At 37.2% G+C, this 17,287-nt stretch overlaps 1 protein-coding gene across 5 annotated transcripts in view; it reads right to left on the reverse strand.

The window, feature by feature from the left end:
* The window catches only part of CCDC102B (coiled-coil domain containing 102B), a 762,014-nt gene that overhangs the window by 310,601 nt on the left and 434,126 nt on the right, over positions 1-17,287 (reverse strand). For all 5 annotated transcript variants that reach the window (XM_069099570.1, XM_069099571.1, XM_069099569.1 and 2 more), the window contains one exon: positions 1,106-1,276. In XM_069099570.1, the coding sequence (XP_068955671.1) occupies positions 1,106-1,276 (171 nt within the window). The remainder of the gene's footprint in view (positions 1-1,105; positions 1,277-17,287) is intronic.

Raw genomic sequence — 17,287 nt, forward strand, 5'->3', positions numbered from 1 at the left:
AAGAAGAAGAAGAAGAAGAAGAAGAAGAAGAAGAAGAAGAAGAAGAAAAAGAAGAAGAAGAAGAAGAAGAAGAAGAAGAAGAAGAAGAAGAAGAAGAAGAAGAAGAAGAAGAAATCTCCTACTATGATAAAGAAGCACTGTGGGTGAAAAAAAAAACCCGAAATGTAATCCCAGAGGATGGAAATAATTCCAAAATAATCACAAGTAGAACCTCAAAACAGCAACAATAAGAAGAAAAAAAAACAACTATAGGTTTTCCTTGAATTGATAGAAGAATAGAAAGAACCCAAACAATAATAATAAATACAGGGGTGGCTAAGTGGCGCAGTGAATAGAGCACAGGCCCTGGAGTCAGGAGGACGTGAGCTCAAATCCAGCCTCAAACTAGCTGTGTGAAGTTAGGCAAGTCACCTAACCCCAATTGCCCTCCAAAAAGCAAAATAATAATAATAACAAATCCAAATTTAGAACACATGGAAAGAGAATAAACAGCTTAGTGTAAAAAAAGAATGGACGTTACTCAAAAAATATGTTAGACCAGTTAGAATGCTAATAATTTTCAGGGAGAAAATTAAGAAAGTCTACATTTTAAAAAATATTTTAACAAACTTACTTCTTAAGTGCTCTATGAAGATGACTGAATTGAATCATATACAATATAACAAGATAGTGAAACTGTATTTTAACTTCTTTTTAACGGAAAAAAAAGTGTGTGGAATTCTTGGCATCAGAATAGAACAGTAGTCATTCATTCTTTGATGTCTGTGCCCAAAGACACTAAATACTTCTTTAAAAATTCATGCTACCCATATAAACACAAAATAAGTACATTTTCTTCTTATCATTATCAAAAACACTAGAACACACAACAGAATCACCAATCACTACAAAGACAGACAGAATAATCAAATGTTCTCCTTTGCTATTTTTCAATCTTTTCCCTGTGATTCCAATTTCAATTTCAGTCTCTAAGCTTTGAATATTCTTATTCCGAATGATTAGCACAAATTCAACAGGATATTGTTAATTTACAAAGACAGAAACTATTTATCTACATCATTAGGTAGAAACCAGAAAAAAATCTACTAAATGAGCTACAAAATACCTCATCTTCAGCATGGTTGAGGCTCTTTTTTAAGTCTTCCACTCGAAATCTCAGTTTCTTTACTTCTGCCTCATGGTGGTCAACTCTGTTGTTTGCATGAATCAGTTCTGCAATTTTATCTTGGTACTGTTTGTTTAGTTTGCTGTAGGCACGTTGAAGTTCAGCCAGTTCCTCCATAAAGAAAATAGAGATTCTATTAATCATAATAATTGACGTCATGTAGTATGAGATAAAGTGTTCTGTAAATATTATTATTAAAAGAGCAGCATTATTAATCAATAGATAAACAATTGAAAAAATTAATAACATTTATTAAGCAACTACTATGTGCCAGGCACTGTGCTATTATCATCACAATTTTTAATCTGAGTTCCAAATTTGTGCTTTAATGCTTATTACCTCCAGGAATTAGGCCTCAGTTTTCTCATCTGCAAAATGAAAGGCTAATGCTATATAATTTCTAAATTTCTTCCCAGTTCTAAACTTGTGAAAAATATGGAACTAAAATCAGATTCATGGAAACTAGTATTTTTGTACTCAGCCTATCTGTGTCCCCAAAGTGTTTTCTACTCCAGAGACCAAATCAGCAAGAAATGACAAGCTCTGCCTTAAATAGTGACAATTGGGTGGCCGAGGGACAAGTACTATGCCCATCCCTATCCCACCTAGCACCCCTGATTGGTCAACTCCAGCTGGACAATGTGGATTAACTAGGCCAGCTGGGATTAGTGGCAGACAAGGGTTGGTTGGTCTTACAGGCTGCTTCATGTACCGTTCCTCCTCCCACTCACTACAGTTAACCTATGTAATGGTAATGGGATTTGAAAATCTTCCATGCCCCTTGCATTGGCAAGTGAGCGGGTGCTTGGCACTTGGTTTCAAGTTCATAATTGTGTCAAGCTTTGAAACCCAGAACTTGTGAATCCCACAGTGGGATGAACTTGATGACATGGCAGGGAAGGGTGGGACAGGGAAGAGATTTTGAGAACAGAACTGGTGGGGGCAGAATTTCTTCTGAGAACCAGCTAGAACTTCTACTGAGGACATCTTCTGAAAACTGCCAAGTCCATGAAGAACTGGGATCCAGAACTGCTGGCAGCAGCAGCATGAAAGCTGAGCAGTGACTGTGAGTGAGGAGAGGAGGCTCTTTGTCTGAGGCAGCCTGTCTTGTTTTGAAGGCTTGGGAATGTGGGTGTTCACTGCATTAACTATGTGTACTAACTTCGTGGCTACTGTAATGACTCTGACTTTCTGGTTTGGGGTCTCAGCTTTCTGGTATTTGAATAAATACTTTGGCTCTGTGCTACATGTAGAGAGCCTATTACATTTTGTGATTCACAACTACACCAGCATATTTATAGTCACTGTGGGCATTGTGAATATTGCATTGTTTTTACAACCCAGTATTAGCCTTGTCCACTACCTAATGTTCTCTACCTTATATTTGCACTATGCCCACTGGACTCTCCTCTATGGTGGTGGTGGAAATAGTGAACTTAGACAACTAATTTGAAATCTCATTTGGCAATTAATTGAAGAGACTTTAAGCAGATCTCTTCTCTTCTGTAGGCCTCAGTTTCTTCAACTATAAAATCTGTATGTTGGACCAGATCAGCTCCAAACTACTGGAAACTAACTTTAAGATATAAAATTCCTGAAATGCTCTTTAAGGTTAATTGTTACTTATCTCATACAACTTGATATTGTAAACCAGGGTGAGAAAGTGCCAGATTCCTTGCTCTTCAAAGACACCTTCTAACTTTTCCTCTGCCACCATTACTCAGCAACTACATTCTTCCTTAGAGAATGGCAAGCCAGGAGCCAAAGTGTGCCCCAGCGATAGTTACTATGCTGACCTTTGCTATCAGGGTTTGAGCTATGAATTGCCCAGCCTGTAGCTCCAAAGTACCAAAAAGAAGCCCTGAAGAACTCACAAAACAGTGATGAAAATGAGGGATATCATAGAGCCAGGCAGTAACCTTCGAACATTCGGGAATGAGAAGTTATTGGTAAGCAATTCCCCACTTTTCTAAAAGTAGAGATCCCCTGCTGTTTTAGCAATCTCATTTACTCCCTTACTTGTCCATTCCTCAACTAAGAATAGAATGTAGGGGAAACAGTCAGGCTGATTCTTCTTTCCCTCCTCCACTAGAAATTCAAATTATAATACCATTATGTCTTTAAATGGTATTGTTTTGTTTCCATAATATTTGGAGTAATATATATTAAAATACAGATACGTATTTCAATCCGAGCCAAGTGTGTTCATTTAAAGAAAAGGACAGAAATGAGAAAGGAGGGAGAGCTGACCTGGGAGTGAAAAGGATTTAAATTACTGAAGATTCATAAGGGTGAGTTGAGTCTGCTTCAGAAATGTGGCCATGGGGTCCAAACCATATCTTTTCAGGGTCATGAGAATTAATTAGAATAAATAATATTTTTGAATATGGTTTTGTTATGTGACTGAAATGTTGTTGTTGTTATTGGGGGCAGGGGACTTCTACTGACACTAAACTGATTCAGAAGTCTAACCTTCAATAGGTGAAACCAGTTTGAGAGGGTAATTAATTATAAGCATTAATTATAGCATATCTATTGGGTGAATGCTGGACTTCCTCTATAAATAAGGATCTTATCGCTCTCTCAGTGTATTTTCATTTTTGTGGTTTTTAAGAAACCATCATAAAGGAATAGTACAAAAGTTATAGCTCTTTAAAAGCACATTTCATATTATTGCTAGAGATACTACAGCTGCTATTGGTATAGAAAATGAAGCATTCAAGGAACATTCAAAATCACAGTGAAATAGATTAGTCACATTGAAAAGGAAAGTGGTGTTTGTTGAATGTAAAAAATAAACCGCACAACAATAAAAACAAGAAGTGAAAATCTATTGCTAAAAAAATGTAGGACCTTCCAATGAACTTTGCAATTGGAACAGTTATTACTGATTCTCCCTCAGTGCTATGAATGAATTATTTCCAAATTTCAAGGGACAATGAGAATATCAGGAAAAACCATTGTCACTAAATTTTGTTATGAAAAAAATACATAGTATAGACAAACCGATATTCATCTGGGAGTACTGAAGATTGGGAGAGGGGGAAGCAAATTTCATTGATGAAATTCACCATTTAATTCAATAGAAAATCAAAACTATTTTCCGACTGTTGAGGTGTAACTATGAGATCTGGTCTCCCAATCTTTGTTATACTATATATTGTCTCCCAATCCACAAATATTTTGTCTTGTTTACTACCTGGAAATCTTCATGTAGAGAGAAGATAAATACTTACAAACTGAATTGTGCCAGAATCATAGAAATGATCAAATGGACATAGAGTGTTACTAGATGATTTTGTACTAGGCCACACCTCACAAAAAGTTAAGAAATTTATTCAAGAGATACAAATAAATAAACTTCTATGGCCTATGAACTTACCTTACTATATAACACAATTGAAAAACCTATGGGGTTTAATCAAACCTGACTTAGAAAAAATGGATTCTTTGCCAAATGTGCATACTTTTCAATGTGATAGAAGTGTGTTTTCATGATGAAAAATTTTTTAAATGCATCAAAATTTTGTGAATTCAATTCAAATCATGTAAAGCAGTAAAGCAAAACTCAATTAGAAATGGGAGAAACCAATAAATTGTAAATAAGGATCCCTGCAAGCCACATTTCAAACTCTAATATTATCTATGTTTTGTTGAATTTTTGTTTGTTTTGTTAAATATTTCCTAATTACATTTTAGTCCAGTTCTGAATTCACTTAGGAGCGTTGTAAGTTATGAATCTGACATTTCTGATGTAAAGTAAGTCCAGCAAAGGTAGGACATTTTGCATATTAAACTGCTATTTTTTAAGATGTAGATAAGCTAAAAGCCTAATTATACAATTTGATCAAGTAAATTAGTCTAATTTATATCTGTTAATTCACACACTACTGTAAATAAGATGAGTATTTCGAGTAGACAATATAGAAAAAATGCAGGGAGCGGCAGCTAGGTGGCACAGTGAGTAAAGTGCTGGCCCTGGAATCAGAAGGACCCAAGTTTGTTTCCAGCCTCAGACACTTAACATCCACACCCACACCCACCCCCCCCCACACACACACACACATACACAAAACTAGCCATGTAACCATGTAACCATGGGCAAGTTACTTAACCCCAATAGCCCTCCAAAAGGAAAAAAAGAAAAAGAAAAAATGCAGGGAGCTAGATTCCTTTCAGACATGAACCAATAAAATTAACCCCAGAAGTCAAACAAGGAAGCATGGGAAGGGTGGCTATTTTATTCTTCCTGTTATTAATTTACTGATTTTCCAGAGATGGTGTTTCAAATGGAGCTTCTATGTCTAAACCAAAATTACTCTTGTTTTGATAGGTTGTTACTAGGACCCAGCCCGAGCCTCACTGACTCATTGTTTGGTTTTGATGGCTCAGAGTGAGGGTTAATCACAACTGTTTCTGTTCTGGTCAAAAACTCTGAGGGTCTTCCCTTCCCAGACTGATTCATTTGTGAAAGCCTAGGCCACTTTTGCCTTAGTTCTAACCCAGCCTTTAATTACTGAATGGATGTTGCCTCAGACATTGGGAGAGACTTTACATTTAAAAGGTCAAGGTCTCCCATTGCATGGAGCCTTCTCACTCCTCCTAATTTATGCCTTGCCACTGGACCCAGATAACTCTGGAGGAAAGAGTGAAGCTAATGACTTTGCACAGCTCTGCCTCACTGAAATCCAATTCACTTGCAAGGCATCACCCTCCTGATGACATAGGTCCCCTTCAAGAAGGAAGGACTAACAACAATTCACTGTTGGAAAAGTAAGAGTAGAGAGCCAGCCCCGGCGTCGGGAGGACCCGGAGTCGGGAGGACCCAGAGTCGGTTCTGGCCTCAGACCCTTAACACCCACACAAAAAGCTGGCCCTGTAACCTTGGGCAAGTTACTTAAAGGAAGGCATACTCTGAAAGCAACACAAGTGACTAAGGAACAATGCACCCTAGGAAGGGAGAGATACGGGGAAAGGAACGATAACTCAAGAAGACTTGAGTTCTTCCCCTGCCAAAGCGAGAGTGATAAAAGTTCAGTTTGCCTCGTTCTTCCGCATCGCCTGGACTTTAAAGTCGTAGAGTGCTTCAGGTGCCTTTTCTCATCTGATCCTCCAAACAACATTTTGAGGTAAAATATGTTTTAATGCTTATCTTAAAGATCAGGAAAATGTTGAGCAATTTGCATTAAACTCACACAGCTGATGAGCATCTGAGGTAGAATTTAAAGCATAGCTGTGATTCCATCTATACGTGATAAATTAAGGAAAGTTATCCACTGGGCATTGAATCTGGACTTAAAGCTTTTAGTTTTAGGCAGGGATATCAGATTATTCTCCTGCAGTCACCGTAGGTTGCTCCGGCCTTCCAAGGTAAATCACAAGGCCCTTCTGGTCTTTTCCTCAGACAAACACATGATGGAATTAGGCAGTAAGTGGAGACAGAATTTAAATTGCTAGTAGGCAGGAATTATATATTTTTTGTCTTTGTATCTATAGCTCCTAGCATAGTGCCTGACACATGATATATAATAAATGTTTGCTGATGATAAAAAGAAACATAAATTTGTATCTCTATGGTAAAAATGAGTGAATGTCATAAATTTAATACCAACATAAAATTTGAGCTTGAAGACATCACTTTAATCAGTTGCATTAGTCAATAAAGTATCTATCTGAAGCAAATGAGTTTCAGTGCTGTGCATACAATAGACATTGAATAAATGTTTGTGAAATGAATATTTGTTGAATAGAAAAATATCCTATGACTACTGGAGGAAATGCTAGCTCATTTGCTGTATGACACATGAAGATATGCCAAGAATATTTCTTCAGAGTCATTGAAAAATACTGTCAAAGGACTTTAAATACCTTATTATTAAAGAATAAAACTGTTTACAAGGACTGTCAACATGCCTACAGATGTCATTTCATGGGAGAGGAAACAAAGATCAAAGGAAAGAAAACGAATCTACATCCTGAATGTCTTAATTGGGAAAAAGAAATCTGGACTAGGTCTTATTTTCCCCTGCCAATTCCTATTTCAGTAAAGAGTAATCTTGCATGATTCATTATACATTTTCCTTTCCTCCTCTGAATTAGAGTAATGATCATCTATCATAAATCTTAATATTACACAGATCAAAATGGAATAAAGCTCCAAAGAGCAAATGAGCATATTTAAATAATGTGTTTTTTAATTGGCCATACAATGTAATATGGTATATGTAACCTAACAAAGAGAAACAACAGAAAAAGCTGAAGGATTTTTTTTAATAAAACATTTTATTTAGTTAGAAAAGGTAAGTTAAAAAGGGTTTACCTTAATTTTGGTGCAACTAATTTTGGTTACTCATCTGTGTATAATTTATCTGTCTTCTTTTATGAAGTAATATGTCAAATTTCATTCTAATGTGATATTTTTACAAAAAGAAATATGTCCTACTTGAACTGGTGTTACTATGAACAAATGTAAAAATAGATACATATAACTAATATCTAGTTGTGTTTAGGAAATGAGGTAAAAGACATAATCAAATATAAATATGATCAAAAAAGTGGTTGGACTAGTGATACAGTGAGAATGAAGGATAACAACTAGCTAGCTTATTGTTGCTGAGATAAATACATTATCCTAAGCTTGGGTAGCCATCCTATGGAGAAGTTCTGGAAGTACTTCTGAAAAAGTGACATAGGAGGACAAAGTGAGGGTGGATTTCTGTTGGCTCCAGAAGAGGGAATTCTATCATTAATGAGAATACAGTTCCACTGAAATGTTAAAAATTGTGTTTCTGTGTACATTCTATTCAACATAAAGTAAAAATTTTGAGATTTTGATGACAATCAGGTGCTATTGCTTAAAAATTGATTTCAACCTACCAAAAAAGAAATTCTTCTTTGCAAAACACAATATCCAAAAATAAACAAAGACAAGTTTCAACTTACTTCATCAGATCTATACTCTGCTGTTTAATGTAATTGTCAATATCTCTGAAAAGCTATGCATTGATTTAAATTTGGACAAAATTGAAAATATTAAAGTACACAATTTCATAAAAGATTGTTTTCATTTAATTTTCTTTTTTACTTGTACAATTGAATAAAATTATCCTTCTATCTTTTGCCTATAAATGCTCAACTGCCACACTTGCCCTTATAAAGTGTATAGAAAAAAGACATTAACTGATTTTTTCTTAACCCAAGTTTTTATCTTATATCTTTAAAAATTCTATTTATTTTGCATTCAATCATAATCTCTTTCCAATTTCTCCCTTTTGAATTAAAAAAAACTTAATTGTATATATTACACATTTTTTGCATTGGTCATGCCTGAAAATATATATCATTCTCTCTTGTTTTCTCTGCATGTTTATTTCATTACTTAGCCAGTAGGAGATGAGGGAGATAGATATTCCTCAATTTCCTGGACTCATGATTTGAGTTCTAAAATATGTCAAAGTTTTGTCCTGCCAATCCATATTCCTGGAAATAATATTCTTCTATTTTTTCATTTGTTTGACTGATTCTTGACATCTCATAGGGTCATTAGCTTCCGCTTGCTCAATTCTAATTTTTAATGAATTGTTTTCTTCAATTAGGTCTATTTTATTTTTTGAGGAGTTCTCTTCAGTGAGTTTTTGTGTCTCTTTTTCCATTTGATCAATTCTATGTTTAAGGAGTTGTTTTCTTCAGTGCAGTTTTTTTCCCATTTGGCCAACTGTATGTTTAAGGACTTGTTTTCTACAGTCCATTTTTGTCCTTCCTTTTCTAAGCTATTGTCTCTCTCTTGCATACCTCTCATTTCTTTTCCCATTTTTGTACTACCTCTTCTATTTGACTCAAATTTCTTCTCGAGCTCTCCCAAGAAGACTATGTGTCTGGAAACCAATTCATGGTCCCCTTTGAGGTTTTAGATGCGGGTATATTGACAATGCTGCAGTGCTGTTCTGTTCTGAATGTGGGCCTTGATCTTCCCTGTCCTCACAACGAGAATCTATGGTTATTATCAGTTTCTGCTTTTTGCTCATGGTGTTTGCCTATTTCCTAGCTTTTAAAGTTGAACTCTCCTGCAGGAGCAAAAGGGGGCAGTGACCCACGTTTCTTGTTCTGGAAGCCTGGAAACTGGTTATTGCCTTTGTGTTCTGGGGCCTCGGGTGCTGGCACCTGGAGGCTGTAGGGGTCTGGCAGCTTACACCAGCTGAGTGAGGTGAGCAACACTGAAGCTCTTAGGGTGGGGGTGTGGAGTCTGACTCCTGGAGAATGCCTGCTCACCATGGCTTCTTTAAAGCACTGGAAGATGCCTGATAGCCTGGATTTGTGCCTCCTGGAGTTGTCCTTCCTGAAGTTGTGCTGAAGGAAGTTTGGCTCCTAGAGGAAGCCTGCCTACCAGCACACATGGTGGCTTTCAAAGCTGAAATCTACCAGTTCCCCTGCCTGTACCAAGGCACTTGGGGGGTATGGGGAGGGGTTCTGGCATTGGCATTTGTTCCACCACCCTGGGGCTCAGGATCTCCCCTTGGTATGCTGGGGTGGGGCTTGCACTGGCTTGCTGGGATGCCTACCATCATGTAATGCCCCCCCCCCATCAGAGCAAGAGGGTGCTTTCCCATTAATCCCTCAAGCTTCCCTGGCAACAAGATTTGCACTCCATCTTTTGGCTGGCTCAGTTATTCCAGGCTTTTTCCTGGGATAATATTTCCTGGCTTTCAGAGGTCAGTAAGGGAGAGTGAGCAGTGACTTACTTCTTACTACACCATCTTGGTTCTGAGAAGCCTGCTTCTTCCCCCCCTAAAGAATATTCTTGCATGACTCATACTGTTTTATGAAAGGACTTCTAGAAAAGTGGTATAGGCTGACAAGATGTGGATGGATGCCTACTAGCACCATTAGAGGGAGTTCCCTTATAAATGAGATCACAGTTCTGCTGACTGTTAAATGTCCAAGATCTCATCATGAACCTATTTTGTTATATTTTAAAAGTTTTTCTCTATGATATTTTTGTCATTGTTTGAATCCTCATCCAGGTCAGACCTTCTAACACTGTGTCCTTCTGAGCTCTATCCTGGGCCCTCTTCTCTTTTCCTTCCATTCTATTTCACCTGGTGGCCTCATCAGTTCCCAAGGATTTAATTATTATACATATATAACGATATTCCAAATCTCCCTATCATGCCCTAACCTTTCTTCTGCCCTACAGTCTCTCAATTCCAATTGCCTTTTAGACATCTCAAACTGCATATTAAAACGATATCTTAAGCAAAACATATTTGAAATTGAACTCATTATCTTTCCCATTAAACATTTTCTCCTTCCTACCTTCCCTATTGCTGTAGAAGGCAACACCATTCTCCCAATTCCTCTGACTCGAAAACTAGGAGTTATCGTGTATTTCTCATTATCTCAAATTCCCAATATCCAATCTATTACAAAGCCCTGCTGATTTCACATATGCAACATCTCCCAAATGTGTTCCTTTCTCTTATCTGACACTCATACCTCTCTGGTCCTGGTACCCATTACCTCATGCCTGATCTAATACAATAGCCTACTGGTTGGTCTCCTTTTTTATGTCTTCCAACAATCCAAACCATCCTCCATTCAGCTGGCAAAGTGAATTTGTTAAAGTAAAGGTCTGAAAATGTCATTTCCTTACTCAATGAACTCCAGTGGCTCCCTGTATAGGATCAAATACAAAATGCTTCGCTTAGAATTCAGAGCTCTTCACAATCTAGCTCCCTCCTATATTTTTAGTCTTGCACTTTACTCCCCAACGTGTTCTCTTTGATCCAGGAATACTGGCCTCCAGGCTGTTATAAGAACAAGACATTCCATTATGACTCTGGTCACTTTCTCTGGTGATCCTCTATGTCTGCAAATCTCCCTACTTATCTCTGCCTTCTGGATTCTCTGGATTGCTTCAAGTTCCAATTAAAATTACATCTTCTATAGGAAACTTTTCCGAACCCCTCTTAATTGTAATACCTTATCTCTGCTGAATATTTCCCATTCATCATGTATACAGCTTGTTTGCATACACGTGATTGCTTTTGTTCTCCCACATTAGATTGTCAGGTCCTTGAAGACAGTTATTGTCTTTTGCTTTTTTTCTATTCTCAGTACTTAAAGCCTTATTGACTGACTGATCAAATAAAATGATTATTAGATTTTATTTTGCTCTGCTTCAGATCATGAATAGATTTCTAGTTGCTTCAGAAATTTTCTACTCTGTCATTTCTTAGTAGAAAATAATTTTACACTACATTCATATACCACAATTTGTTTAGCTATTCCAATAGGACACTAGCCTTTGAGTTCTATTTAGCTCATATAAAAAGAGCTGTCATAAATATTGGTTGTAAATATAGATGCTTTTCTTCCTTTATTTCATAGCCTTGGAGTATAGGCCTCATAGTGATTTAGCTGTGCCAAAGGTTATTCACACTTTGGGGAATTTCTGGGCATAGGTCCAAATAGCTTTTCAGAATATCTAGAGAAATTTGCAACTTTGCCAGTGCATTAGTGTGCTTATTTTTCCAGAATTCCTTTAATATTTGCCATTTTCCAATTTTGTTATATTTGTGAGGTTGGCGGATATATGGAGGTTACTTTAGTTTATATTTCTCTAATTAGTGCTTTCAAGCATTTTTTCAGGTGGTTGTTGATACTTCCTTTAAAAAGTACCTGTTCGTATCCTTTAAGCATTTTTTCCCTTAGGAAACAGTTTTTACAAATTTGATAATTTTATATTTTGTATATTAAATGTTTTGAGATATTCAGAGAAATTTTCTCCAAAGATATTTTTACCATTTTTATTTCCTGCCTAATTTTCACCACTTTATATATGTTTCTGAAAAAAAAACAACATACTTTTAGCTTTACATAAAAGTTGCCCATTTTATCATGTTTGATACTTTCTATCACTTGTTTAGTCTTTAAATTTTCCCTTACCCATAGATCAGAAAGGCAATTTATTCCTGTTCTGCTAATTTCTTGATGGAGTGTTCTTTGATATCTGGATCATACAGCCACATAGTGTTTATCTTGGTATGGGGCATATGAGATGTTCAGGGATGAGTGGAAACTCTGGTGTGAGGGCTTACTGAGCTTTTTTCAGGGCTGCTCATCCACCTTTGGAGTCCATTTTTTACTCAACTCTCACCTGTGGTTCCACAAAGATGTAGCATGTGCAGTAGTAACACTCTAGTAAAACTGTCTCTGAAGACTGATTAAACCAAGCTGAGGGTGATTGATAGACCTCAAACTCATCAGTGAGTTAAGGGAATGTCTACCCCAAGCATGGGAAGACATTCTTTGGCAGAATGGGCAAATGAGAACAATTTGTACCCAAAGCCATGAAGGCAACTGAAGCAAGTGCTATGAAGCCCTTACGTTGGTCAGACAGTGAAGATGTCAAAGTCATCCACTGCATCCCAGATCATTACCGGTTGTCCTGACTTTTGTTTTTGCTGTTGGATTTCAATAGCTCTGGAAGAGTGAGTGAGGCTGACAGCTCTGTGCAACTCTGCCTTACTTAAATGTAATTCATGTGAAAGACAAGACATCACCCTATTATGGCACTGATCCTCAAAAAAAAAAGATGAATTAAATGTTGGGATATTGTATGAGATGTTATAACAAATCTAATTTCTGCCAGAATTCTATCCATGCTATAGATTTTGTCATATAGCCTTTCCATAAGTAGTCGAATGGCTTTGGGTTTGTCAAACACTGCTCTATTTTAGAGAAGCAACTAGGTAGCACAATGGATAGAGTGTCCAGGTCTGGAGCCAGCAAGATTAATCTTCCTGAGTTCCATGATGGTCTCAGACACTTCCTAACGATGGGCAAATAATTTAATCCTATTTGCTTCAGCTTCCTAATCTGTTAAATGAACTAGAGAAGGAAGGGCAAACTACTTTAATATCTTTGCCAACAAAACCACAAATGAGTCATGAAGAGTTGGACGTGACCAAAATGACTGAACAACAACATAATGTTATTTCGTGTTTGCTTCTATGTTGTAGATCTAATCTATTCTATAGACTTACATCTCCATTTTCTAATTGCTATCAAATTCTTTAATGATTACTGAAATGTAGTACTATTTGAGATCTGGTACTAATATAAAATTCCCATGTTTGCTTGTTTTTTCTTCATAATCCTTGAATTTCTTGACTTTAAATGAATTTCATTATTATTTTTCTAATTTTATACAATCTTTCAGTAGTTTGATTTGTACAAGCCATATTTTTATATGACATCACATTTGCAACACCTGCCTTTATGCATCAGCTGAATCATAATAAATTCTACTCCAACACTCCAAGCACACTCATTGTGTATCTCTGATTTTTAAATGTTTTGTTTTTGTAAATAGCATATTATTCTGGATTCTGATTTTTAATCCATTCTGCTACCCATTTCTGTTGTATGAATGAGTTCATCCCATTCACATTCAAAGTTATAATTTCTATTTGTGAATTTCCCTCCATCTTATTTTTTATTATTTTATTTCTCAGCCTCTCTTTTCACCTTTTTCAATTACCTTATCATTTCCCCTTACACTCTTATTCCTTATTTTACCCTCCCCTACAAAAGTCCCTCCCTTATCTATTCACAGTACTTTCCTAATCTTAACACCACCCTTCTAAGAATTTCTCTTTCACCCTATCCCACAGTTTTCTCTCCTCTCTACAAGTTCAGAAGACTTCTAAATCTCTTCAGATATATCTATTGTTTCTTCTGCAACTCAGATGAAGTACAGTTTCAATATTACCAACCTCCCTCCCAACTGCTTCCTCTGTATTAGTTCTTCTTCTTACTTATTAAATATAATTCTATTGCATTATGATCTGGAAAAGGGATACTTTAAATTTTTCTCCTTTTAACTATAAAATTCATCAATTTGAATTTAATGTTTTATGACACTGAAATCTCTATGTATTTATGTATGCAATTATGTTGCATATTCCTTTAGCTGGTGTAATGGTAGTGTAACTTGAATTTGAAGATCCCTTTGTGTTGGCAAAGGTAGCAGGTACTTAACACTTAGTACCTGATCAAGTCTCTGTTGGGGAAACAGAAGGTATGAGCTCCTGTCTCCTGTTGCTGACATAACAGGAAGGGGTTGGCTGAAACAGGAAGCTAATGCTGTGTATATAAGGAAAAGCCCCAGAGAGGCACAGTCAGAATTTCTTGGGACCAGCATCTGGTGGCGGAGCAGCTACAGAAGAGAGAATAAAGAACAGAGCCAGAATTTCCTGAGAGCTTGTCGTGGTGGAGCTTCTTCAGAACAGGAGCCCAGGAGGCCCAGAGCCAGGAGCCAGGAGCCAGGCCAGGAGCCCAGGTCACTGAGGAAGTATGACTAGGATGATAAGACTTTGTTTGTTTGTGGCTTGGTTGAGCCTTGAATTCCCTGGAGCAGAAATTGTGAAGGATCTGACATGGACCAGACCCTGTGAACTTCAGTGAGAAGCAGGACCTACCCAGAGAGCTGGACAAAGAGCTGGGAGCTGTCTGCCATTGAAGCCAAGTGACAGTCTAGTGAATGGACGTAGAGTCTGGGAACATGGAAGTGATGAGGTATGGGCTCTGGGAGAACCCCCTCAAGCTTTCCTTGAGTCCTTGAGCTACAGGCTCTGGGAACCTCCCTTGGACTCTTGATTAAATTGTGTCATTTGATGAGGCATTTGCATGAGGCAATGAGCCTTAAATTGTGGCTGGGCCCAGACCTCTAGCCTAGTTACTAACTACTAACTCTATCTTAGTTACTAGCCTAGCCCTCCATTGTTCATCTACTTCCAACCCTCTGTTACTAGACTTCCCACCTATCAAAATATCAATCCACCCTTGAACTGACCTAGCCCACCGTTGTCTGTAGTCTCCAGGGACTTCCCACCCTTAATCATTCATTAACCTCATTAAGTCCTCCTGAAGACCCTCCCCAAACTCCTCCTGTAGACCACCCCTGGATTTCTCCCACAACCTTCTCTATATAAGACCCCATCCTGTCTTCATGTTTGTGAGAGTGCCATAGAGTTCTCACCATGGAATAGTGAGAGCACCATAGAATGAAGCACAGACTTATTCTGTGTCTAATTTTTAATAAACTTTACTTTTCTTTGGCTGAGAGAAGATTTGAGTAGAATTCATTTGGCAGGACCCGGCGTGTTGGTATTTTGGGGTCTCCACAGCAACCCTAACCCTCTTAGTGAGTAAGCTCTTCAGAAGGGGATCCATTGAATCTGAGAACATGCCCCAAGTCAAGATGAAAAGACCTCTCCCAGCGGTGGCTAGGTGGTGCAGTGAGTAAAGCACTGGCCCCGGAGTCAGGAGGACCAGCCAAAGACACTTAATACCAACACACACACACACACACACACACACACACACAAAACCTGGCCGTGTAACCTTGGGCAAGTTACTTAACCCCAAAGGCCCTCCAAAAAGGAAAAAAAAAAAAAAAAAAGACCTCTCCCTGGGTACTAAGTAAAGATGAAATTGTAGTTTACTAGTGGCCTAGGGGTGGAGAGATTGTGTATGATACTTAGTAATTGATTGCTGAATAAGTAACTGATTGAGTTAATTGCCCCGTGAGTGAGCTTTTTGAGATTGAGACTATTTTGAGATGATTGTTCTTTGTTAAGACTGAACAAGTGACTGACTGAGTTAACTTAAGACTTTGCCCCATTATGGAAGACTTTGACTATTGTACTTTGAGATGATTGTTCTTTGTTCTAAATATTTTGATCACTTTGGAGAAAACTATGTGGCCATTTTAATGATAAGCTGTTGTGAATATAAGTTGTAAAACTGTGAATTGCTGTACTTTTTCTGTGAATGTTTGGCTTTGAGTTTTTACGGAATAAATAGAATGTTCACTATACTGTGTAATCAGAATTTTAAAAGCTATTCACAGTAACATTCTTCTGGAAAGCATCTGTGCATGGAATTATAGCTGGTTCAGATACAAGTGAGGTTCATTGAATGGCCACCTCACCCTTTGCAACTTTTGTCATTATTACATACTCTTCACCTTGTGTATCTCTTTTATATGGCAATGATTTCCCACCCCCACTTCCTCCTTTCTTCCCATTTAGAGTCCCCTGTCCCTCTAATTTTTGTCTTCTCTTAAGATAAACAAAACAATACAAGGCATTCTAAAGTTTTTTTTTTCATTTTTTACCTTTTTTAAACTATGACCCTTAATGATACTAAGGTTCTGAGAATTTTTTTTTAATTATCATTCTCTTAACATTTAAACAATCCTCTCATTCTCACATAAAATTAGACACATCTTTTCAGTTTCAGAATTTTCTTTAATTATGATTTTCAGATAGTTCTATGATTCTAAGATTATATTTCCTCAACCTGTTCAAGATCAGTTTTTGGGGGTATAATATTTCTTAGACATTTTTCTGTTTTTTCTCCTATTCTTTTGATTACTTTTTGTTTTCTTGATGGCCAATTTTAATTTTCAGGGAAATCATTTCTCTGAGGTTTTCTATTATGGTTTCAAAGGTATTAATTCTTATTATTTTTGAATCCGTGGTTATTTCATATTGTATCACTTTTTTTTTTTTCATTTCTTTCATATACTCTTATGACCTTTGTATCCACAACTTTTTTTCTTCAAACCTGTATCTGAAATTGTCTTTTTTTGTGCTTATCCCCATAAAGGTCTTTCAAAAAAAAAGTCTTTTGGTATTTCAAAGCAGTCTTTCTTCGTAGTAATCTGAGTTCTCCTTGGTTTGCTCACCTTAGCAGCACAGGGCAGAATGCACCAGGGAAGGGGCATTTGTTCCTGGGTCAAGTCTCAAAACATAATGGCATGGACATGGCCTGTCTCGACTTGAGAATGGTAGCCAAGAAGAAAATGTTCTTTCAAGGGATTCTGCAGCTTCTTTTGTGCTGGGCTCTGCCTGTCTCATACCAGAGCTCCAACTTACTTTCCTGCTATATATAGACTTTGCCTGAGTTCCTTCTGCCCTGCAAATGAATTCAGAGACCAGTTCCACTCACTGAGCTCCAGCCAAGGCTTGGGAGACACCCTTAGATAGGATTTTCCTAGGGTATTTCCCCACTAGAACTTTTATGTTGGTTCTGGATTTAGGCCCATGTTAGAAG

Source organism: Petaurus breviceps, unplaced genomic scaffold (assembly GCF_028583685.1).
Source record: "Petaurus breviceps papuanus isolate PSGF00001 unplaced genomic scaffold, PetGlider_PUasm1.0 38, whole genome shotgun sequence".
NCBI lineage: Eukaryota > Metazoa > Chordata > Mammalia > Diprotodontia > Petauridae > Petaurus > Petaurus breviceps.